At 38.0% G+C, this 26,282-nt stretch overlaps 1 protein-coding gene across 4 annotated transcripts in view; it reads right to left on the minus strand.

The window, feature by feature from the left end:
* Positions 1 to 26,282, minus strand: part of KIAA1328 (KIAA1328 ortholog) — a 176,037-nt gene that overhangs the window by 142,113 nt on the left and 7,642 nt on the right. For all 4 annotated transcript variants that reach the window (XM_063181472.1, XM_063181474.1, XM_063181471.1 and 1 more), the window contains 2 exons: positions 23,557 to 23,651; positions 15,243 to 15,358 (listed from right to left, as the gene is read on the minus strand). In XM_063181472.1, the coding sequence (XP_063037542.1) occupies positions 15,243 to 15,358; positions 23,557 to 23,651 (211 nt within the window). The remainder of the gene's footprint in view (positions 1 to 15,242; positions 15,359 to 23,556; positions 23,652 to 26,282) is intronic.

The following is a 26,282-nucleotide window of genomic DNA, read 5'->3' on the forward strand; positions in this document are numbered from 1 at the left end:
CTGAGGATTTATGCTGTGACTGGCTACTGCTCTCCTTTATGGATGTGCCCATGCCATAGGCACACAAGGGGCTCTCTGAACACTGGGGTCAGCTGCAGGCCCACCCAAAGCATTGGATCAGAGAGGCCACTGGGATCAAGGTGGGCAAGGCAAACACTGCCAAGGATGAGAGGCAGGATTGAGCAAACTGGCTCCAGCACAGCTCTCCAAGGAGTTCACTACAGCTTAGACTGCATGGGCACCATGCAGGTCATCATTTACATTTATTATTTGGGAAGGATATCAGAAAGTCCCAGAGACAACATATGCAGAAGCATGATGTTTTCAGAATGTATAGAGCTGAAAATCCAAGATATCATCCCTAATTCTCTTCAAGTGATGTAACAGCATAACTGGAGTTCACAAGGGAGAGTCCATTGTCCTCCAGTGCAGCACCCCAAAGGAACAACACAGCCTTGTGCTTCACACCATTATGTGCCTCCCCTTGAAACTTCCTACCTGCTCCTACATCCATACTGCTCCTGACTAAAAACGATCTTCAGCGACAAGCAGACATGAAAAAATAATGTTAAATTCCAAAATATACAAAATACGACACAAAGTAACACAAACTGAATCAACTTACAGCAAATATACAACATAACCCTTTCAAAATACACAGCATTGAAAAACAGATTCACATTAGGGAACGCACTTCAAAGACAGTTAGACTAATTATCTTCCAAGAAAATTTGGAGAATATACTGAGCAGAAAGTCTCCTTCCTAGGGAATGAAGATTCACATCATCTAGCAAGCAGATCCAAAGAGTGAAAAGGAGTTTATGTATAATCTCATATACTTTTCATGAGCCTTATAAACTTCTGGCAGATTTAGTAATCTTCCATAAGTCTCCAGATTTCACAAGTCCTATTAAAATAAAATTCCTGACATTGAAAGAAAAAGGAAGTAGAAGAACACCTTAAGCAATGCAGTTTGGACAGAGGGGAGAGCGAGGGGGAAAAGCCAGTCTTTATTACAGCTCACAAACACATTTTTGGTTGCTCTTGAGGCCAAAAGATATAAAAGAGACAAAATACCACTGATTCAGCTTGCCCATAGTACTTTTATGTCAAAACTACAAGCTGCAGTGCAAAGCTCCTGCAACTCAAGTTACCCACACTTCACTTAATTTCAAGGACCAGCTGAAAATAATGACTCATTCAATAAGATATTAATTGCAGAGCTTTCCTTTCAAATGTTTTCTATGAAATATGAGGTAAGAATATATTTTAGTGTCTACTAAGAGCAACAGATATGGCAATAGTAAAAAGAAGCATATCATCCAAAAGAGGGACAGATTAAGGCAAAGATGGAGCCCAAATAAACACTCAAGGACAGCATTTAGCAACTCTGAATTCATAATCACTTGTCCTGTAATTTCTGTCAGAATTATTGCAGTCATGTTTATTTCCTCATGCACAGTGAAAACTCACAACACAAAAAGCAAATAAAATATAAATCTGTTGCAGATTTATGTCCCAAACCTCTGATTACTTTATCATTGCTATTTAAAAGGTAAAAGTCATAATGCTGGGAAGTAAACCCTGACTTTACTGTGGGCAACACCATTCACAGTTCTGAGACACCACCAGCTACTCAGTTAATGCAAATCCAGCTACATGATGCCTTTTTTCCAAAAATTTAAACCATTCACAACAGCTCAATGGCCTTGAGCAACAAAAAGAAGAACACCCACAGTGGCATGTCCCTGGCTGACCATGAAGCAAGATTGAACCGAATTCCTAACGGGAAGAATTGAGAAGACAGCTTTGCCATGGGGGAAGTCAAGAGGCCTAGTTAAAGTCACACTAATTTGTCTGCTCAGTTATCTCATTTGCTTTAGTGGACCAACCTTGAATCACAACATACGTGTGCATTTAATCTCACCTTTGGGGACTTTCTATAACACCAATCAAAAGATTTTCTGTGTAGCTTTGCAAAGATGAACTTCATCAAGACAACTTCTATAGGCAAGAAAAAGCAAACAAATCCCAATTAGTCCGCGCTGCTGTTCTGATGTTGCTAAGCTTTCTGACCTTTCAGTCATACAATCCTTCTCAGCCTTGTTCCATTTCACTCAGATTTCCAGCCTGTTCTAATCCAGAAGCCAAGACTTCCCATCATTCATACAAGTGAAACTTCTCTCACTTCGTCCTCTCTTTTCCCTTTGAGAGAGAGAGCGTCTATTGCTCTAATCCCTTCTACATAAACATGAAAGTGAGGAAGATCTATTTAAGCAAAACACTGGCACAAGAACAAGCATGTTTAAGCTAGCTGTGACTGTGTCTAGCCTGGAAATTAGGAGGTGTCATAAAAAAAAAAAAACAGAAGCTCTTCTAAAACACTGATCCTTAAAAAACAGCACACAGAAGAGAACTAACAAATGAACCAAGGCAGATATTTACAGTTTTAGGAACAGAAATATGTTAAGAGGATTGTTTGAAAGAGCCAGAAGGTTTCTGATAGTCATCTGCTCCCTGCAGATGAGCCAAGAGAATCTCCAATGCATTCAATGTCCGGTCGGAACAATGCAATTATATTGTTGTTGAAATCTTTGCACTGTCCTGTGGTTGTTTCCAAAAGGACAAGTGTAACACAGTAACATGAACCATGCCAACACGAGAGAAGTTCAATATAAACAGTTCATTAAAATCAACTAGGATTCACAGGTTGTGTGGGCATCAGAGCAGATGGACCCAGGAAATACCCAGATGGCTTTCTGGGGAAACCACGAGCCTTCCTGGGTTACCAAATCTAGCCCCACTCTACCAGAGACAACACCAGGCAATCCTTCCCATAATCAAATTCGGTCCTGAAGGTAAGTTCATTTCATTTGCTCCCATCACTTCTCTCTGCAGATAATTAGAAACATATTCCTCGTTTTTAATTTCCCTCTTTTCATAGCAAAAATTTATGCAGTAGATATATTAACAGGTTAAAGCAAAGAGCAATGGCAAGTTAATATGGTTATTTGCACTGAAACAGAGCAATAATGCAGCAATGCATGACTCGTCCAGTTACCTGAAGTGACAGCTGGACATTAAAAGCTGTGCTCACTCAAGTCTTACTCTGCACCAGTAAGAGATGTTGAGTAGCATCTTTTAAATCATCCTAGGATCTTTCATTAATGTGTCCAGCAATATTTACAGAAATCCAAAACTTCTCCCTGAAGTTAATAAAATATTAAGAAATCCACACTGGAAGAGTTAATGTATTATAAAGGGTGTTAAATGCTTTGCTTGCATTTTTATATAATTACAAAAATTCTAGTCTCTGAAGGAACTATTTGAAAGCAACACGTTTACTTCAGTATCCTGTTCTCTGCATGTAAACAAAATTAGACCTGCCAATCCTTGTGTCCATAATACATTTTCTTTACCCCTTCTTTTATTTTTGCATTTTGGAATAAGACATATTCCAATCCTCCCCTTCATTCTTCCTACACAATTTCAAAGTGTCAGAGCTTAATGTGCACAAACATGCCAAAAACAACCCCTACAAGAAGATTACTAAATGCCCAAATTGCACTCTAAAAATCAATTTACAGAACTTCAGAAGACAGCAAGATGCCACTTTATTGTCAAATTCCAAGCTGAGTTTACAGAACTACTAGGTGGGGAAAAAAGCATTTTTACTAACAAGGACTTAAAATATGCAGAAGTCAAATGACAAACCTTCACAATGGCATTTTCACATTTCCAAACAGTGACACCAAGAAATTCAGATGGCAAACATGTAGCTTCATGTATTAAAACATGTGCCAACCCATCAAAAATGAAACTGTACAGGGATAAGAAAAAGCCTGGCTGACTGCAAACTACTGAAAGAAATAAAACATTGCTGAATCAATCAAATTTGAACCTTCTTGAAGGTAGATGAACCCAGCAGACACAAAGAGTCTTGTCCTGGGCACTAAATTTAAGCATAATCATGACTTGGTGGGTTAAAATTATAGATTAGGATGCCATTACAGCATGCACTATTCCCTTGCTGCATCTGCACTGGCACCTGGGCAAGACCCAGTCACTGTAAACAACACCACACTTCGGTCTCCTGGGTCATTCAGCCAGGACATTTTGAGAAAGTTTTGATAGCCACAATTGTTTTATTCCATTTTATTCTCACTACTTGGGATATACATCCTTCAGCTGACTCATTTTTTAAATCACTTCAGTACTTAAACTGTCACACTCAGCGCATAATCTGACACCACAGAGTCATAGTTTGAATATTTCAGTTCTATTACTTTTAATTCTGTACCAGTTAATCATATTTTATTTAAAGGTAAAATGTTAATCTTCTGATGTTAAAAATCATCATATGTTACCTTTTTATGGCCACATATTAAAATAAGGATTCTTGCCAATTACCTAGAGTCTTCTTTTCAGGATTTAAATGAGACATTGACAAGAGGTCAGCTCAGACTCTCTGCAGTACAACAATCTGCTCTGCATGCCAGAGGTGCTCTCTTTAAATTTCCCAATACTTCACAGCTGAAATTAGCACATCTCACCCATTTGCTAGTCTACATTGGTGTATCCATATTTAATTCTGAGTAAAAGGTGTACCAAAAAGCAGCTGGCTCCAAACTGTTTGCTATAAAATGGTTGCCCTATTGCAAGCTCAAAACTCTGACAGAAATCTTTCAAAACCCCTATGGCTCTCTCTGACATAATGAAAGCAAATTTTTTGTTGTTGTTTTAATATTGCTACTTCCCATGACTTAAAACACACGTCTACACACACCACCAGAATGAGGTCTTAGACTGCAAGCATTTCCCAGCAGGGATTTTTGTCTCCATACTTGTCTGCAAAGCAACTAGCAAATTGTTAATCATCTATAATTAAAGACACCATAAGCCCAGAACCCATCAGAGTATATCTCCAGTTTACTCACGTGGCCCTTTATGCATAAAATATGCCTTTTTGTTTCACTCCAAGTACCTTTTTCTACTTGGCTGCCTCCTTCCAACCTTTTTTTAAGACATGACTAAAAAAGGCATTCTTTAACATGTATTTTTTATGTATAAAACAATGAAAACGACAATCCTTTGTAATATACTTCTCTCAGTCTTTTCCTTGACCTTGTGTCCGTGAAATGCCATAACTGAGCAACATGCTTACATTTAACCTTCATGTCACACAAAGGCCAGCAAGCAGTACCACAAATTTTTTAAACAGGTAAGTAGGAAAGAAAACAGGAGAACTGCCTGGTGCCACATCTGGTAAGTCAGGAAAAGCAGAGAACTGAGCTGGAGATCCACTGGACTTCCAGGCTCATTAACACGGGTCATGGTGGGTTCATAAGCAACACATTCTGTATCTCAACAGTTACTTTTTCCTGCGACCAGTCTGCATACTGCAGGCTGCACACACCTGCTCTGCCTTTAGCACTCTACTTGCAATAGTAAGCAAGTCATCTCAAGATAAATTCATACAGAACCAAATGCAACATACTAATTTCATTATTAAATGGAAGAAAAGCAGTGTTGTTTTGGTGGTGCTGCTGATTACATTTATTTATTTTTATTTCATTGTTTCCACATTCAGACCTACAGTTATTGGTATGTTGCTCATGATTTTGATGTTCTGCTTTCAGTGTTGACTTCAGTAGAAGCATCAAAGCTCTTACATACATAAAAAAAAACGTCAGCCCCAGTTGTTCATACAATAACTACCATCCACACTTGGCTGCCAAGAGCTCATATACCTCTACCTGTCTGCAAAAGGAAAAAAATATTTTAAGTGTAAGACTAAAACCTTGACAATGTAAAAGTCAAAATGCACTTCTGAGAGAGCTGAGAGAGCCTAGCAGGTGAAACTGCTCCCTCCCTTAATCTTCTTTACAGCCATGCCCTGCTGCCAGGTAAGCCAATCCATGGATCACTGCCTGACCAGGCAGCTTGCTCTATGAGACTCCATACCTTACACAGGTGGCAACCTCAAGGCTACAATTTTTATTTTAACATAATTGCCTTAAATGTTAGAAGATTCTTCCTCCTTCAGGCAGAGGACAGTCTCCCACTGTTCAGAATGACGGTATCTGTTATTGCAACATTTGCAAGTGACTAACGGGGGTGAAAGCTAAGTTTCATTTCTTACAGATTCTTTAGAATGAAACAAACTATATCTAAAAAGTGCAGATATGCTTTTTTATTTCTTTTGCAGTTCAGGGGAGGGGGAGGGAAAAGCATCACTGATTTGTATATTAAAGTGCAAGCATCTGTCCTACTGATGACATTCTAGGGAAGCACATTAGCATAAAATTTAACGATGTCAAATAAGTGGATGTGAAATAGGGACTGCGTAAAGACACTATTTCCAAGCCTGACAGAAACATCACTGTTTAGAAATGCAAATGATACCATTATGTTCAATAATTATATGAAAATATGAACAGTTCAGCATGTTTTCCAGCCCTGATGGCGGTTAATGGGATGTACGCTTATGTAAATAACTACTATTAAAGCTAATGCTGAAAAAAACTAATAAATTCATACTAAAGCAACTGATTTAGTACGCTTTTAAACCCCAGCAGTGCTCACTTATTAGAAAGGAGTGCATTCTTATGTTTAGAACTCATTACTGTTACAAGTCACTGCAACTCCATCAATTACCATGCATTAATGAAAATGGGACACATACAAAAAAAAATTATTGCCTCTCAGCAGTTTTCTTTAAAGACAAAATATAGGGGTATTACCATCACTGGGCCTTGAGGGGAACTTATCAGCAGCATAATCCTTATTACCACAACTGTACTCCCTGCTCTATAAACCCTGGGGTATTTTGTGTCCCAAGAAGGGGATGACCTTTATGTAAATCTCTTGCCATATGCACAATGAAAGTGACCACACTGCCATCAGCAAAAGCTTACCATTTCCACAGTTAAAAATGTATTTAAATAAACACATACATACAAGGATCTGAACTGAAAACTGTAAATACAAAATGAAAAACTACCATAAACTCCTAAAACTAGACCAAAGAAGGTGTAATGCCAATAGAACCACGGACAAAAGGTATAGGTGGAAATCTTCAATGAAGTTCTTGTCTCCAGATGAATTCCATCCAGTTTTAATAACCTCCTAGAGAGCCATGGAATTAAGACTTTAAGGATGCTATTCATTCCTCTTTGGATGTTTTTTCCAACTCCTCAGTATTACTCAAAATTCTTAGCCCTCATTAAACATCACAACTGACAGAGGAAACAAAACCAAGAGTGCTGTTATAGTAATGAATTCCTAAGGAAATTAAAAGCTGAGATTGACTGAATGTCTGCAACTCTACAACTAACCCACTTTCATTTTCTAAGAAGTCTATGGAAATGAGATATTAGTCTAACATCCACTAGATCCTAAGAAGTTTAGCAAGGCTAAAAATGCATTATATTAGTTTGCATTGACTGACAGTTTAAAATTAAGGATGGATCCGAACAACCCTACAAGAGACTATGGACAAAGAACTGATGCCAAATGAACAAGATTAAAGCAGGACAGTCACCTGTGCAGTCTCACCTGCTGTAAAACAAGATGGCATTTTGCTATGGAAAGGCACAAACTTGCAACTCTTGACTACAAAAGTACTGTCACTGAGGACCATGAAACCCCACATCAATAGAAAGGGGCAAAGAAACAGAAGCTGTTTTCATCATGCTTGAACAGTGACCAAGTTCTTACAGGCCAACGTCCACCATAAAGGCCAACATTAAATTAATGCTAGGCTTAAGTGCAACGTACTCCCCACAGCATAAGGTAAAAATAAAGTCTAGCCTAGCCTGAAAAACTTCCAATTTAAAAGCAGGCAGCAAAACAAGGCTTTCAGAAGGCCAGTAGCTCACAGAATACAACAGCAAACACATGATGACAGTCACTGTGACAAATGTTTGATGGGAGAGAGAGGGAAGAAAAAAACCCCTACAAAACTATCTGATTGCTTTCACTAAATCTCTGTTGAAAGAGAGGTATGAAGTGTTTTGCTATCTAGACCATTAAAACTATTTCATGAGTGAAGGCCACTCTAAAAACAGTAAGACAAATTTGCTACTGATTAATAATAAAGCCATTCATTTTATTCTTCAAATCTAAAGTAATTACAAGCTAGAGCATGGCAAATGGATTTAGAAGAAGCCATAACGTCAGAAGAATCCTTTAAAGAAGAACAGTAATTTAAAAGACTGAACTGAATAATGAACTCTCCTGAACAACAATTATTATGAGATTGATTTATTGAAAGTGTATTTAATTATGCAAGAAATGTTTAAACTTTCCAAAATAGTGCAGGAAGACAGAGAAACCAATAGCAGAGTCAGCCCTACGTCCTCATTATAGTTGAGAAGCTGAAGCAGATGGAGAATTCATTTAGTTTAGAAGGATAAAGTACATCAATTTCTCTGAATCCACATTTCTAGTCAATTTGTTACAGTACCAGCTTCAACAATTAATGATCTCATTTTCCCATTTGTGCCTCCTTTTAAAAGAACTCAGTCTTTGTTTCCAAATGAGCAAAATGTCATAAAGAAAAAATGTAACTCAAATATCACTTTGAAAGCTCACATGCCTAAAGCCAAATGTTTCAGCAATAACCACAAAACCAGTGGTCAAATTCAGTCAAGTAAGTAGCCTGGTCAGTTTAAGTATCTGGAAAAAACAGAAAGACCTGTCTTTGATCTGAGACACTTAAACTGACCAGCCTGACTCCTGACTCCTACAGAGAATTTTTTTTTTTTTACCTGAACTACTTCACCTTTTTTCTTAAAATACCTGATATTGATCTATGAGACTGCCATGGCTGAAGGTGCATTTCCAATGACAGGTTTCTCCTGTTCAGTTTAGACAAGGGCAGCCCATCATCACATCCAGTTCTGTCATGCCCACAAGACAGTTAATATAGATAATACCATAAACCTGTGCTTCAGATACCCAGAGCTGGGAGACAGGCTGGCAGGGAAGCACACAGCTACCCATAGGTATCCACAACGTGGCAGGGCAGAACTCCAGCTCCTACTCAGTTTCAAAATCATCAAGTCTCGAATAACAGATGCAGATCACTCATTCCATGCAAGAGCTGCTGGGTGGGAACATCTCCACTTCAGTCAGACACACACCAAACACCATTCCACTCTCTGTATAAAACACAGAGCAAATATGCTTCTCCCATTCCACAGCTGTATTTCTATGCTGACAGTACCATCTCACAGACAATCATGCACCACTGAGTGCAGAGGTTTAGGGCAAAAAGCCTGTCCAGCTCATATTCTACAGAGGCTGTTGCTGACTGCTTAGATGCTGCCTGCTAACTCTGGGTGTTTTCATAACATGGACAGTGTTGCTAGATTGTGCTACAAGGCACTAACTAGGATTAAGCACGGAAAGCTTCAAATTAATCTCCAGCCATTGATCCATTTGAATACTCAACATTACAATATGTTTCACCTTGTTATAGTTTAAAAGTTCATGAAAAATTCAAAATATCTTATTTACCCAATAGCCCTTGACTGATTCTTCTACATTTCAGTTCGTAAATACATACATTATTTAACCAATACTGCAGTTACAGAATAGCATATAAATATTCAGGGACTTTTTAATAAGTGCAGCTTTTTTTCAAGAGACCACAATGGTTGCTTAGGAACATTTACTAGTAGGATACCTGAAATAATAGTAAGAGAAACACCTTCAAAGAGTAAAGTACTTGGATAAAATGGAAGAAAGGAGCAAAATACTAATTCTCCATTCTCCTCACACACCTTCAAACAAATTATGATGCACAAGAAGATATATAGTATGCATACACATATGAAAAATAGAAAGGGAAAAACTTTAAATGATAAGCTGAGGGAGCCAAGTTAAGAAATAAAAGAAAAATAATGACGGTCATTCCAAACCCTCAGTTCATAACTTGTCAGAAACTATACCATCAGGAACAGACTCAGCCAAATTTAATCTCTAAAATTGTTACTGAGTTTTAAATAAATAGCCTGACTTTCAAAAGCACAAGTTTCCTGCAAATGGCAAATTTCCCTTTCTACAGAAATTTTCTTCTTACATTGTTTTTTTTTTTTCAGGGAAAGGGGTGGGGGCACAGCAAGGCAGGGACCCATCTTCTCACATAGATGGTAAATGCAGTGCTAATATCTGCGCCCCACCTCGCCCTACACTGTGCTGACATTCTGAGTGCAGACTGTCCCCTTGCCAACAGCAGCCCCAGGGAGGCACACACACACGTGAATCTGCCACACAGGACACTGGGACCACACATCAAACAAAGTACATGGCCAAAGCCCTTCTGTGCAAGATCCCCTTCTGTGCTCCCTCATCTGTGGTGACAACTTGGTGGGTCTAACTAAAAAAGAAAGGCAAGCTTAAGTTTTCATATTTTCAGAAGATCAGATTTAACGTTATAGGGAAAATAAGGCAGAACCAGCAAGTAAATTCCATATTCTGATATCTCCTTTTCCCACCATTTTTTTCTTTGCATTAAGCAAGCCAGTAACTCTTTTTCTTCTGAAAAATACTACTAATTTTACATTAACACATTAAGATAGGAAAAGGAGAAAATATGTAAGCAGCCCTAATTTATCTACGCAAGACTTATGTAATGAACAGTACTATGGCAAAACTAAAAGCATTTTATTAAAGTCTCTAGATAATAGTTATAAAGCTCATTATTCTTCCAGCAAATTAATATTCTATGTCTCACTAACACTACAAGCAAATGAACTGTTTTAGTTAAATTAATATTCATGTTAACTGCATGCAAAACCAACTAATTAAGTAGTTCTATAATATTAAGGACATATGTAAACAGAGTCTGTGATCAATTTTAAGACTAACCAAGTAAATCATACAGGATTTGTTGTGTGAATTTGGCTGGGTCTTCAGAACGTGGTCTACTGGGAGGTGTCCCTGTCCAGGGGTTGGACCTAGATTACATTTCAAGGTTAAACCATTTTGTAAGTCTATGTTCAGTCAGAAAATAATTCCAACAAAAAGGTGCATTCTAAATATAAACCAAAACAGTAGCATAGTACAGATTTAGTAGTTTAAATCTACAAAAAAGAAAAAAAGTTTGCAATAAACAGAATCTCTTCTTTCCTTTATCTGCCTATTCCTTGTCTATATAATAACAATTTAGAGCTTAGAATTCAATAACCAATTCTTAAAATGTTTTAAATAAGTTTCCTCTTCACCTATTAGTAAGTCTTGACAGAAATGTTATAGCTGCTTTTTCTTCTTCATTTATGCAACCGCATCAAATTTGCATGAAAAAAATCCCTAATGGTGATAACAGAAAAGCTCAAGACCACAACATAATTTCTTTGAGCTATGAAGGTATCAGTAGTATTTGTTTCTTAATAATCTCATTATAATTCTTTTCCTAAGACATATATCATGACAGTACTGGGACATCTTACAAAGGATATTTTCCTGATTGTTAAATTAAATTATATTTGGGACCTAAATTAATAATAGGTGCCTGAAAATACATCAGGGAAAAAAAAAAAGGAAGGCCAAAAGCTTTTCTATTAGCAGCTCCTACCAAAAGAGGAAAAAGATGCAGCACTAGTAGTCTAAGTGCATAACATGGTCCACACTTCTCATCCCTTACTGTAAAAATGCAAATGAAATAATACAAACAAGAACAAGAAAGTTGCAAGTCATACACTCCAAAGCCAATTCCAGAATCTAGACTGCCACTAGAAGCAGCTGAGTCACCATACAGCAGCAAAGAGAACACCAATACCAAGAGTAGATGCTGTAGAAGACACCACAGGTGGTGACACACGACAATTCTCACATGAACTTAGTCCCAAATTCTATTTCAAAAGTTCAGAGGGTGCTTGAACATCCTAAACAGACACATCCCTGCTTGCATCAGCTGTCTTACAATTGTCTGACTGATCCTAGGTCACCTGCACCACCTTGGCTCTTATTAACCCTGACTGCTTATCCCAAACACTTCTGAACCCATCAGTCACAGGCTTTCACATCAGTCACGTCCAGCTCAACCTCCTTTTCCAAGTCTTTCTTTCCAGATCTCATGTTCTAGATCTCACTTTCCCAACACACACGCCATTTACATTTTGCCTCTTTATCTTTTACGTAAACTTCACTTTCAGAAAGTGATATTTTTCCCCACCACTTTATCATCTTCAAAGTTGTAGAATGCTTTCACTGGGGAGGGCATCAAGAGAGTGTGAGCAGCTGTTACTGGATTATCCAGGTCAGTCCAATTGGGCAAATTTTAGTAAGAACAGCAAGAGCTGTCATCCCAGCACATGTCCCTGAACACCACTAAGTGGCACATCTTCTAACAGCAGCACTAGAACTTTCTGGTTTATTATAAGCAAAAGAGTTTAATACAAACAAAACAAAGTTTTGATCCTCTTTTGGTTTTGGAACTTTTTTTTTAAACACTTCAGATCACATTTCTTTTCAAAGAAGTCAGTCTGAAATGTAAATGTCATTAGGTAAGCCAAGCCAAAACAGCTACTTTTGACCAAATTATACAATAATATGATAGGCCTTAATACTTCTTTAGGAAGAAAGTGTAGACCAACTGACTACTTGAAATCCCTAATTTTCCTTAATGCTGTGATAATTGCCAAATACTTAGCATTGTAATACAATACTAAGTATTTGGCAACCCTGGCAATAGGCTGGACTATTTATGGTTCACATAAACAGTATGCTCATCACTGTTGTTCTCCATTAACAGCACACCCTAGTACTAAGTACTCAATTTTCAAAGTTTCACCTGCCAAGGAAGGGTAGAATTGACTTCTAAATCTGCATGAAATTTTATTTGTTGTTCCCTACCCAGACAACACTGGCAGCTCCACAGTAAATGTGAGCTTGGGCTGCAGACAGATGCTGTTTTCTAAATGCTGATAAGTCACTCAAAGTTTTGTAGTGAGATCTTTGCATACCCACCCATCTCCCTTCCCCCAAAGCTTCACAGTTCATGAGCAGCAAATTTGAACAGAGGGGTCTTCACAGCTTCTCAGTGGTAAAAACATCAACCACAACAAAATAAGGATGGATTTTCCTCAAAATAGGGATTTCAAGCACCAAACAGTATTTCTCCTCCAAGAATCTCAAGGGAAAAAACAAAACAACAAAAACATGTCTGGCTGGAAACAACCCACAGAGTCCCCATGCTAAGTGAACTAAACCCTTACCAGGCTGAAATTGCACTTTGCTGGATAGCTTCATTTACAGAAGAAGCACCAATTTATTATTGCAGGGTACTTTTAAATACTGCAGTAAAGAAAGTTATCTTATAGAGAATAAATTTGCTATGTGGGGCAAAAAAAAAATATATATAAAATTGATTTTAACAGGCTTCAAGTTTTTTTCTTATGGTATTATATCCTTGATATCTTATTTGCAAGTGGACACTATAATCCAGAAGAAATTAAGGAATTTCAAGTTGCTGTACTTGAAACAGCCATAATCTGTATTCAGCCTCAGCAAGTCATTTGTACTATTCCTTGTCTCTGCAACAAGCTTTAAAAAATTAAGTGATCAGAGTTACACTGAAGATCTTGAATCATTCATGTATGATAGGCAAGTATTGCAGCAGTTAAAATTACATTGTTTTAAATTATAACCTTGTTTTATATATCTAGGTTTTACAGAGTTTTATGAAGTGTAAAATTGCATGCATTAACCTTCTGCCATGTCTACCAGACTTCTGGAAAAGTATTCATGCTTGTGCAATCTATTTCTGGTAAAGAAACAAAAGGAAAGGGAAAAAATCCCAAACAACAAAACAAAAAAGCAAGCACGTCTACTTTTCACTAGCCAAATAAACTTCATGTGAATTAGTGAAATCTTTGTGTGGATAATTAACAAAAAATCAGAAACATGCATCCCACCCACATTCATGAGCTGACTGAACACACAAGACTCAATATACAACAAAATACTGGCTTTAGTGAAATCATTATCAAAGAGTTGTCATCACATCTAATGGCTCTTGAAATACCTCAGATCTAATATTTTCCAGTAACAGTTCACAAACAGCTAAGTTTGTTGATGTGTATATCATTTAGGACAAACAGACAAAGTAAGTGCCACTGTGCTACAAGGGATGCTCTAAGTCATCAGGGCAATCTCTCCTGACAGAGACCACACATCACTGAATGTCTTTTCTAAGCCAAGAAGCACTGTTTTTGTTACACCTCCAGTGCTAAACTGTGAAATAGGATTTCCAGAATTTTCAAGAACCCTCCTCTAAATTCATGCTTAAATTTCTAAATTATCTCTGTTTCTGTTTCAACACTGGCCAATAACTTGAACAGCCTCTTTTTGTCACTAACTTTTCAATTTGAACAAAGGATGGCTCAGGACTGAAAACAGTACTGCATACTGGGCTCCATCATGCTTTTTAAAACAACATTACTACCCTCCCTATCAGCAATGCATCTCCCAATGAATCACACACTATTTGCTTTTCCTGTAGTTGCAGTCCTGTCTCTTCCCTATCCCACTGCAGCCAATCCTTAGCCCTCTGAGGAATTTAACAACAAAGCATCAATATCAGAAATTGTGAAGAAAAATGAATAAGAGACTTTTGTAAAGGTCTGTCACACCTCAGAAAGAAAAATATCAGCTCCTGCAATAGTGACTTTGCATGTGATATTCCAGCACTGGGACTAAGCATACGCAGCTTTAAGAAATGCAAGCCACAGTCAGCAAGAAAAGAGAATCTCCCAACTTTTTTATATACAAACAAATATATAAACCTACACCAAATATATAAACCCTACACCAAACAAAAAGTCCAAGCTAGCTAAACCCCCTGGTACATATATTTAATTTGTATCCATTTAGTGTCGATTCCCCTTCTCTGGACATGGAGAGAAATGGAATACCATGCAAGTTTTAGACCTAAATTATGACCACCTAACAGAATTTTCAAAAAATATCTATAATCATATTTTAATGTGTAAATTCCTTATTGTCATTTTTTTAGTTGACAAATATCTGTTTCATAGCAAAACAATATCATAGGAACAGCTGGATGGCAGTTTAAGCTCAAATGAACCAGTGTCACATGCTGACAAGTCATCTCTCTGATTGCTTTTGAATGGCAGCACATGCAGATTTATTCTATGCCATAAATTAGAACAATTATTTCTCTGTACTTCACTTTTTATTTCAGTGGGCCATTGGCACATATTTTTAAAGGATATCTTCCCTTTCCTTGATGATAAGTTCATTCTGCTCCTCTAGCTGTCTGATCTTCTTCTCAAACGATTCCTGTTCAGCTTTCAGCCGTTCTTCCGTCACCTCTTTTTCTTCACTTACCCTGAAAAGAATTTGAGAAAAATAAAATATATGCCCATAACCACAGTGCCTGACTTTCAACTCCTCCACCACTTTGCAGGTAAATGGATAACATCCTCTCCACCCTTAAGCAGGTTAGTTCCTCACAATGCTTATAATATATTATACTGGAAGGTAGGTATGACTTGATGCAATACATCTCTTCTTTTTTTTTTCAGAAACACTGGTCTCAGTAGAGTACATGCACATTAATGGGCAGCATGGAGGAACAAAGTCAGGGCCTGAACCCACAATTAGGCTTGTCCAGTCTGATCCTCTGCAGCCATAATGAAGATTCACTGGGATACTTTCAAACCTAGGACATGAAGACAGAAAACTCAGACAGAAGAGCTTAGATGACATGACAGAAAGAAAATTCTGGAAAACTTTTCGTTTCTTAATCTATAAACTAATCCTTCTTTCACCTTTACTGGTCAAATACAAGTTCAGGAAAGAATCATTTTTCTTGTTAGCTTTCTCCAAACAAAACTGTTTGTCCTTTTCCTTAAGGATTTTCAAGTATCAAGGTGCAGGCGTAAATTTTCCTTTCTGTCTGGGGCATGGCACCCTGTATCTTGCTGCTCAGTGTAAATAATTGGATCAAGATTAAAGGATGACAATGGGAGAAAGGCTTACAATGATCATTTATTCTGCACCTCAAGAGCAGGCTATAAAAACAATTATTCTGGTATCACGTAGGCAAGAAGATCATTATGCACAGATGATCCTGTAACTATGCTAAAAAACGTGGCTTGGAAATCATGGTTCCATAAAAGCTCCACAAAAATATTAAGTAATGAGCTTAGACTAATAAATATTATTGCTCTGCACTTAGGCAATTTCTGTTGCTGAAGGCTCTTAAAGTTCAGTCTTTTATGATGATGAAACAGCTGCCACAACACAGGTGACAGGAGACCAAAGCAATACAACTTTTAGAAAACTCCAATTTTAACTTCCTTAAAGTGGAACAATCTTATAGGAAGAGGAAAGAGGAGGGGGAAAATGAAGTGTGTGTATGTGTATATATAAATATATATATATATATATATACATATATATATATGTAAGTATAAAACTAAGTCTGGCACTCATTCCATTAGACTAATATTCTGAACCGAATGTTTCATTCAAGGACTGAGCCATACATTTCATATCACTGTTCCCCTTAAGAGGGCACAGATTTGTTTTGATCTTCCAGTGGAGAAGTCGTAAATACCACAAGTGGGTCACTCCCCTGGAGTGAATTATAGGCAAGCAGTATTCCCCAGCTTCAAGATCAACCCACAGCACTCTTGTATCAGCTCAAGCAGACTGCATGAAGTTGGAAGTAATAATACTGGAACTCACACTTTTTCTCTACAAACCTAGAGGGAGACAGACGACAGATACCGGATAATCAAATTCTTTAAATTAGGGCAGTTTGAAAGCTTGGATCAAACTATTAATTGTACAGTTTCTAATGTACAGGGGGGGAAAAAAGACACTGATTAAGCATAACAGCATTCCACCAGTCAAATGCACAAGGTCTCACTTACAACCTTGGGCCCAGTCTGGGAAGGTGTGATGAGTTCAACCAGTTCCTTGGCCCCTTCCCCTCCACTCACAGGCTGTCAAAAGGGCTGTGCACATACCATTAAAGAAATGTGGTAACAGGAACTACCTGTATAAATTCTGGACCCACACCAACACCTCTGCACTCCTTAGCTAAGCAGACAACAAACTTTTGAGCAATATCCACCACACTTGCTTGCAGTAACAGCCACAGCACATTTGCCACAAGCTGCAGAGAGAGACTCTCATATCCAACCGTGGCCCATTTGCTTCCTCTGAGTCCAGTGCAACCACCTAAATAACTACAGCACAAATGACCTTTTTTCACATTATCAGTGAAAGATGCAAAAACAAAGTTAATTAGAAAACCACAATGAAGAACACAATGGCTACCTGGAAATAAGACAGGAATGGAACAAGAGCAGGGCAAGCAACTGGAAAGAGAGAACAAGTACCATCTCCAGGATTCTATGAAAGGAAGGAAGCTTGGTCAGTAACTTGCAGGAGTGATGCTGCATGAGAAAAGGGTTTGGGGCAACAAACGGTGGGCTATGCTGGCACCTAATAACACTAAAATTGAACAACAGTACAAGAAAAAAAGGCATGAAAGAAGAGAGCACTAGAAAAATCAGACTAAATGTAGCAGGCTTTACTCATCTCTAAATTCTGTGATTTGTTTCTTATATCAGTGTGCATCACATTCACGTGCTGTGTTTGTATTTAACACATATCACAGCAAGCTGTCACACTCCCAGACACATGCATATATTGTGCCACATATCTTACGCAGTAAATGACTGAGAACAGTAAGTGATCTCAGAAGAAATGTGGCAGTATGTGTTTATGTATCACAAAGCAGGAGACAGCCCATAAAGGGCAGGCGAGATACAAAAGACGGTTACTCACAGGAGGTGGCATAAGGAAGTTAGAGAAAAGGAATACAAGAATCTCAACAGATTATGCTGGATTTATGTCACTTCCTATAAATAGCTCAGTGAGTTGCTGGGTTCTTTAATAAACTTATTTCTTTGCCTTCTGGCAGTACAGAACATATGATTTTTAGCAGAAGTATGGAAGACTTCACTGATGCTGTACAAAAACGTTACAATGCTCATATAATGCTCCTCAAAAGTATTTTCACCCTCTGTTCACCCACTTGGGTCAGAAAAGAGCAGCGAAAGAACGAAGGCACAACTACAAAGAGCTCAAATGCTCCACTGAGCAATATGCTGGTATCCAGCTCCACTGTTCTTGCTTCCAGGATCAAACAGACAACTGACAGCTGAGAGCAAAGATGATGAATCAGAGGAACTATTCTTCTATTCCTTCCATTCAGTGTCTGCAACATTTTCTTGCATTCCATTCACATTCACCTACCTTGTGCCATAGGACGTGCACCATCTTTGTTCAAGATTTGCTTTAAATTCAACAGTTCAAAGGCTATATAATTCTAAATGCATTTAAATAAATAATTTTACTTTACAGGAGCCTCTTTAGAAAAACTTGTAATGCAAATATATTGACAAAAAGCCCTCCTAGGACATCTGCCTTAGTGTCAAAATTAATTCCTAGTTCACCAGTTCCAATTATTACTGTGTTCTCCCATGTCCACTGCTGATGGTAGTATTTCTGTCTAATCTAAAGAAGGAATTGATCAAGGAGTTTGCTGATGACACTGACTCATTCCACTGAGTAAGCAGGACTGATGCTCTCCAGGTGGAATTTTTGAAGCACTGCACAAGTCAACAGCACTTCAAGTTTTACTTGTTTAATGAAAAACTGACATGCACAAGAAAGAGCCATGATAATACTCATATCAACACTACACTAGGGACAGAACTCAGCTCTTTCTGACTCAAGGCAGAGTTGGAAAAGCAAATTAAAAACAGTATCTTGTGTTTTTTAAAATTTTAAAAAAATGAGCTTTTACCGAAAAAAATCTGAAACGCAGTAAGAACATTGCAGCTCAGCTAGTTAAGACAGAAGGAAAACTGAACAAAAAACAGATATATAGACACTGGGAACTTCACTGATCAGTCCTACACTCCTTGGGAGCACTTATCTTCTAATAAACACCAATCTGGTATTAGTCTGTCAACTGGCTAGCAAAGATTAAAAAGGTTTGGCGACCATTCTTGAAAACTACAGGTTTTAAATTCCAGGCAAATAATGGCATCTGGAACAGGACAGACCACCATGGCGGGCAGGGTTGGGGAGAGAGGGGAAGGAAAGAAAAAACAGAATTTTTGTCCAAGGATCAGGGTTCACAAATCTGATACATTCTACTCAAGCATCATATGCAGTTTGTACACATTAGAAAAAAATAATTTAAAAAAAAACTGCTATGCGCCCAAAACCTAATTGAAATTGCTACACAATGGATAAATTTTACGATATGCAACCTGCAAAATACAAGACTAGATTTCACAGCATGAATTTATAGCTACAAATGACTTTTTAAGCACATAAAGTAAGTGTGATTGGTGATACAATAATCCTGGGCATGCTTTACCTATCAACACAAAGTAATTTCCAGGCAAGCTTAGGGATATCTCATTTGCAGTCTCACTGCCTGACCAATTAAGAAAACTGCAGCACAAAATTGCCCCTAAAGTAACACACAAAAAAAGATAAAAGATTTTGATTTTAAAGCCAGGTAACAATTTGGTTAAATATTAAGTAGTGTAACCCAGGAGAAAAGGCAACACAAGAGGCCAAACACACAAAATTTGTAATACAAACCACAGGCAAGTTTTCCTTCAAAGATCTTAAGGACTGGAAGAAAACCAGCAAATATACACTATTATGGCTTTACTGAAACCTCTTCAATGGTTTCCAGTTCTGTAACCAAATTAATATTCTGTTTTGACACCCATTTTCACTTTTTGTTAGAAAATTTCAATTTCAGTTGGTCAATTTCAGCTTCATATCAAAGACAGTAGAAAAGACTATCATCGCAAACTGCTAGCACCCTAGAAAGGGCTTAGGAATCCAGAGAGTTGGGATGAGGGAAGCATTTTCTCAGTAAGGGACAAGGGGCTGTCTGAAGGCTGTTTTAGTAGCTGCCAGTTACAAGTCATTCTGGGTAGGCCAGTGATCTCAGCCAGAACACTACTATAATAGCAAAAACCATCTTGTATCTCATTTGGAAAGGGAAATCTCTCCCTCCCATGGGTGCAGAAGGGCATTATGATACCTTTCTACCAAAATTGCTTTTGAAGATTTGTCTGCAATGACAACAGGAAGCCAGTTTTCTCCAAGTTTATTTTATTCAAAGAAAGAAAGAATGCAAAATCGTTAGGTACCAATTTTTGCCACTAAAAACAAAATTTAAACTTTCATGAACAACTCTATATCACTTAGTGAATGCTTCCGTTCACTCAAAAGACAAATTCCGTATCTGAGCTGTACAGGCATTTGTGATCAGGGGAAAAGTATTTGTGATGTACCTGCCATACCAGGAGCCCCAAAGTCACAGAACTATGGCTTTATACCAGTTAGGAGTGAAGTGAATCTTGCAAACATACACACATTCACTCTCTCTGCGAAGGAGTTACGGTCCTCTCCATTTAACCAAAGGCCAAGAAAGAGAGATCTCTCAAAATCTGCATGTCACTCAAAGTATTTCACCCTAGAATACTTCATAATCAGTCTCAGTGTGGTGTCTAGCAAGCCCTTAATGTCCAACAGTCAGCTGGCTACGTCCCAGCAGGCCCCGTGCTGCTCCTTCTCAGAGGAGGCTAATGTGTCCTGACACTGGCAGCGAGCACAAGAATCTTTCTGTGTCTTCACCATGCCACTGCTCATTCCATTACATAAGCTGATGACTGCTTCAGGAGCAGCCTGCAGGAATAAAAGCTCAGAGAGAGTCTTCTTTGCCTCTCTTGAAAGGACTTTGCTGATAGAGAGAGAAAATTTGCTTTTACTGTGCCACTTTCACCACCACACCAGGAGGACCTTGCTGAAAACATGAAGGTGCCACACTGGCTGTCTCAGAAAATAATGACTGATCACACTCAAGAATACTCCACTTACTCACAAAGCACTTTGGCATTCATGGGCATGACTTATTCTTCTCAGAAATTCCTCTACAAAAGCAATTTTTAAAGAATCTGCTGACACAATAAATTAAAAAGCTCAAATGTGCTACATTCTAGTATTTTAAACTGGCTCCACTCTGCCACTCTCATTTCACCTTAAAAGGATACATTCAAAGAAGGGCAAGATAATGGTTAGATTTACAGGCAGCAGCACAGATCAAAAACTACGATTATTTAGCCTAGAAAGGAGGATTAGAAAGGATACAGCTGAGTCCTTTCTTTAGACCCCGTCTCAAAATCCAATTCCATAAAATTCCGAACAGCTAAGGTGATGTCAGCCACTGGAATCCCCAGCAGGAGATCTTTACAGCCCAGAAGCTCTTCTTTTTTTACCCCAGAGAAAATTATATTAATGTAGTTAGCATCAGAATTTACTCATATCAATACAAAGTCTTACACTTCAGCAAATTAGCAACCACACTGGCACACGCACCCTCAATGTTCAAAAGCGCAGTGGGAATGAAAGTTGGAGGGAAAAAGGTAAAAAATAGAAGAAAAGTACAAGAGAGCTCTCTCCTTCAGCAGTCACAAGCTGGGGAAAGACCAACCACTACCCTGAACTGCTCAAGCAAGACCTGGCTGAAATCAAAGCCTATGATTAAAGGAGTCAATCACATTTTGCAACTGGTTTCCACATAAACAGAATTTTACCACATTAAAAGAGCTTTCATGCAGCTGCTAACTGACCAATCTGTATCTGTTTACCATCCTGCAACAAATGTGCATGAATGAGCCTCAACTACCATTCATAAATTATAGCAAAATAAGGAACAGCGAGGTACAACCCAAGTGAGACATTTATTATTCCAAGTATTTAATGCAGGACAGTGTTCCTGTAAAACTTTCAACATTCTGCTGCTCCTTTTTCTTCTCCAAAGTAGCAAAGAATGTTCTACTGCTTGTAAAAACTCTCTATCATTGCACAACTAAGGATGAAAATTATGGAGAGTTTTAAAAAAGTGACGAGGTGAGCGGAATTAAAGTTCAACTTCCCTATTACTCTGCAAAGGACTTTTAATTACATCCAATAAAAATATGATTAGGTTTAAAAATAAAAGAGAACTAAGTATAAAATAATAGTGTTCCACTAATTTTACTTTTCAAAATTAATGTTGCTGCACCTTCTATTTTTCTTCAAAGAAATGTCAGGCAGAAATATCAAACTGTCCTCAGGGAAAAATCACAGCATCTGAGATTTAAGAAGAATCCCATGCTCGAATGAATTACTGTACTACTATTCACTAGGGAGCAGTGTATTAGGAGGAACAATGTAATAAAAGGCTTTTTTTAGTATTAGAATATACCTCTATATATCAACAGTGGCAACAGTGTCCGAATAGCTCCAACATCTGACAATTTGTAACCAGGCATCCCACCAATCTACTCTTTATGACAGTCTTAACTATACATTTTCTAACACAAAGCATGATAAAATAGAGTTGCAAGCATGAAGAACTTCAGAAATTACTAAAATACTGTATGGCAAGAAATCCTGTATTAGTAGAAATTATTAGCAGGTAAAATGGTCCACTGGATAAGGATAATCAGAGAGAAAATATTCCTGGCTGCACCAGAGAGTTATTGCATGACCTTGAGCAAGTCACTTAATTTCTCTAATTTTCCATATTTTCCTATATAAAATGTAAAAAGAACAGTAATGCTTGCCAATTATTGCACAGACAAAGGATCTACGTCAAAAGGCATTTAATTATTAACAGTAATTATTAACAATAACTTCTGGCCCAAAGGACGTGGGATCATCTCATAAGAGCTTCCCCCACTGATATGGCAAAGCCTACCAAAGGCCCATGTGCTCCTCCTCATTTTTAGAGACACTCTGTAAGAAACAGATTTCCAGAGATTCTGAGGTGTTAGGGATAAAGAGTAGGACAAAAATCTCCTCACTTTAATTCTACCTCTTTATTACTTCCTTTACCTTTGAGAATATTACTAGTGCTGGAATGGAACTTAGAAAAAGACTTCTCCTAAAGCTGAAAACTTGCATTATTTCTACCTCTCCTTTCAAGGAATAGGTAGAATCTCAAGTAATTAAGGGAAGCAAGAAGAAGTTTGGCTAGGTAAGTAAAAATTACACAGGCAAATCACTACCAACATGTTTCAGCCACAAGATCAGCAATGCACCTTTAACATGGCCTTTCATACAAAAGCTGACCTCTGCCAAATAATAAGAACTACAAAGTTTCATTTCATGACCAACAAAGTCTGTCATTTCCAAAAGCAGGATGTGTTTATTTGTAGCACTGGATACACACAACAAACAAAATCCTAGCCCTGTCATTAGGTTATTACAGAAGTACTGCTGGTCATGAAATTTTGACCTCCGTTTTAAATATACATTTAGGGGCTCAGAAAGCAAGAAAAAACCAACCAGGCTGCTTACTTTATCCAGCAAGAAAAATTACCTTGCGCAAATATTCAGGTTTTTTAAGCAGTTCTACATTGCTTGATGTTAATTAGAGAAATTACTCTCTTTAAACTTAATGCATTTTCAGGTGATGCTTCTTCTTACCTGGCAAGTTCTTTAATTAAGTTTGCAATGCGTCTCTTGTCCTCAGGACACAAATCCTTTAAAGAAGCACTCTTCATTCCTCCTTCATTAGTGCCCTGAAAATTTAAAGTTTCATTTTAGAATGTACTGTTTAAAAGAAAACAAATACTTCATAAGCTAATAAAAGCATTTCAAGACCTAATAATTAGAAGCTGAAACTAGATCAATTCCAACTGGGAATAAAATTCATATTTTTTAAATTGTAAGTACATTTCAATGAAACAAATTACCAAATTGTGAAGAATTATTTTAAGGTATTTGTAATTCAAATGCAAGCTGCTAGCTTCAATACTAAAACATGCTGGGTAAAGTTTTAAGACATGCACTATTCCTTGACTCATACTAGATAAAGAGGAGTAGGTTCTCATGGAAATCTAGTGCAGCAATATCCAAATCCAACTTCAAACTTTATCATATTAGGATCATAACATAGGGAGTAAGGAAAAAAACATGCTGCCTTAGCATTTCTGAGCAAAGCATACAAAACAGCAAAACATTGTTAGCAGAGAGTACATCCCTTATTTCATTTTTTCTAATACAGAGGAAAGCACACACACCTTCACATGCGGCTACTGTTTCATTTTAATGGTTAATTTGCTTATTTTGTGAATATATACTGTATTTATGAATACATATATATATAGTTATGATTTTTTTTTTCTTAGATAAGTACTATACTACTATGCTACTTTCGTAAATAAAACTTGTCGAAGAAGGCTGTAGCGGGGCTGAGCACTTCCCATCTTTCAGGCGCTCCCGGGAACGCGGAGAGCGAGCCGCTGCACTTCCCAGGTGTGCCCACCAGAGGGCACTCTGCCGCCCGCCATTCCCGACTTCGGCCGTTTCCACGCAGGAAACGGCTCCAAACTGGTTTTATTCACCCAAAATTCCTGTGATCGGGTATTCAGTTCTGCAGCGCTAGTGGTGAACACGAAATAGGAACCCGAAGATAATGCAGCACTATGCTGTTCTGTCCAGGATTTTGGCAAGTTTCAGTACCTCCACTCAATCTGAAGGAGATTCAGTTTATACTTTTACAAACCCCCCCAAGTGCATGCAGTGCTTTATCAGATAAAAGAATGCCACCAGATGCCCTGAAGTTTGGCCAAGTCAACACAGCAATGCACAAAAGAAAACAAAGCCAACACTGGGCTTCTCTCATTGTCAGTAAAAGCAGCTGATCGACACCAGAGAGGAAGTGACCCCTTTCATTCTTAGCTAATTAAACAGCATCTTAAAAACAATTAAATAATAATGTCCACTACAAAGAGAGGTGATGTTTTCACACAGACGCATGTTGTACCTGTCTGACACTTCATTTTAACTTCAGTGTATTCTTCTCAGGGGCAAGAGGGAAAGCAATTTCACAAGGCAAATTTCAGCACTTTTCAAGGGGCATTTGATTTCACAGTTTTCTTCCCAAACATATGTCACTCACAAATGAACACTAGGGAACATCTAACTTGGCTGAATTCAACTAAACGTATGGCTGAAGGAATTTCACTTCGCATGCTAAAAATGTGTGACTGGTTTTTTTTCAGCAGACAGATGATGATACTTCTTTAAGAAAAATGAAAAAAAGAGAATGAGAGATTGATCACATTAGTGAAGGGGAATTTAACAAAAGATCTCAAAAACTACTACCCAAACTGATGTACATACTGTCAGACAAAGTTTTGTGGGATGAAGAGGAAAAATCAGTTTTTCCTATCACCCACAAGTATGCAAAGATGGCACACAGGAAATTATCAGAGGGAGACTTGTACCATAACACGCATCAAAATGAAGCTGTGGAATAATGCACAGCAACAGCTTGACCACCTAAAGAAGACAACACAGGAGGTAGAGGCCAAGACTCTCTCCATTTCCCAGATTTCTGTCCTTTCTACACAGCTCAGGATAGAAGACAGTTTTGGAACGCGGCACAGGGAAAACATTCTCCACACCTTGGAGGGTGATAACCGCATGGCAAAATCATGACGGATCACAGAAAGAACCACAGCAGCTCACCTACTCCAGCCTAGAGCATTTTACTCATGCTAATTATGTCCAGGCCAGGCTGGATGAGACCCTGAGCAGCCTGCACTTGTGGAAGGTGTCCCTGCCCTTGGCAGGGAGGGTGGACTGGATGATCTTTAGGGTCCCATTCAACCCAAACCCTTCTATGACTCTAAGCCATAGTAAAGCCATCAGCTCTCCCTGGACACACACACACAACGCTTTGCAGAAAGTGAGTTGTGTTTTTGATGAGAATTCCACGCAAAAGAAGTTCTTCTTCAATAACAAGTAAAAACATGTGTTCTGTTTGTTTCAAGTATTCAGAGCTTATCTTCAGAGTACAAAGTTTTCATGAGAATTTGGCAAGGCAAGCGAAAAACAGAAGGTTTAAAAAGACAAAAATGAAACATAGCTGTGAACACATCTTGTTGTCAACAATACAAAAGCACGAGTCGCCAATTAAGATTTCACATATCAGGCATTATATTTAAAATAAAAGTACACCAAAACCCATTTATACAATGGCTTTCACAAAAAAGGAGTAAAAACTCTCTAGACAACAAGTAACGCAATCAATGCACCATTCAACAAAACAGATTTTAATGTGGCACATGAAGGCATCTGTGAGGCAGCAGGCTTGTAGATACTTATGAAGAGATGCTTCTACATAAAGACTCTGCATAATGGGG

Source organism: Melospiza melodia, chromosome Z (assembly GCF_035770615.1).
Source record: "Melospiza melodia melodia isolate bMelMel2 chromosome Z, bMelMel2.pri, whole genome shotgun sequence".
NCBI lineage: Eukaryota > Metazoa > Chordata > Aves > Passeriformes > Passerellidae > Melospiza > Melospiza melodia.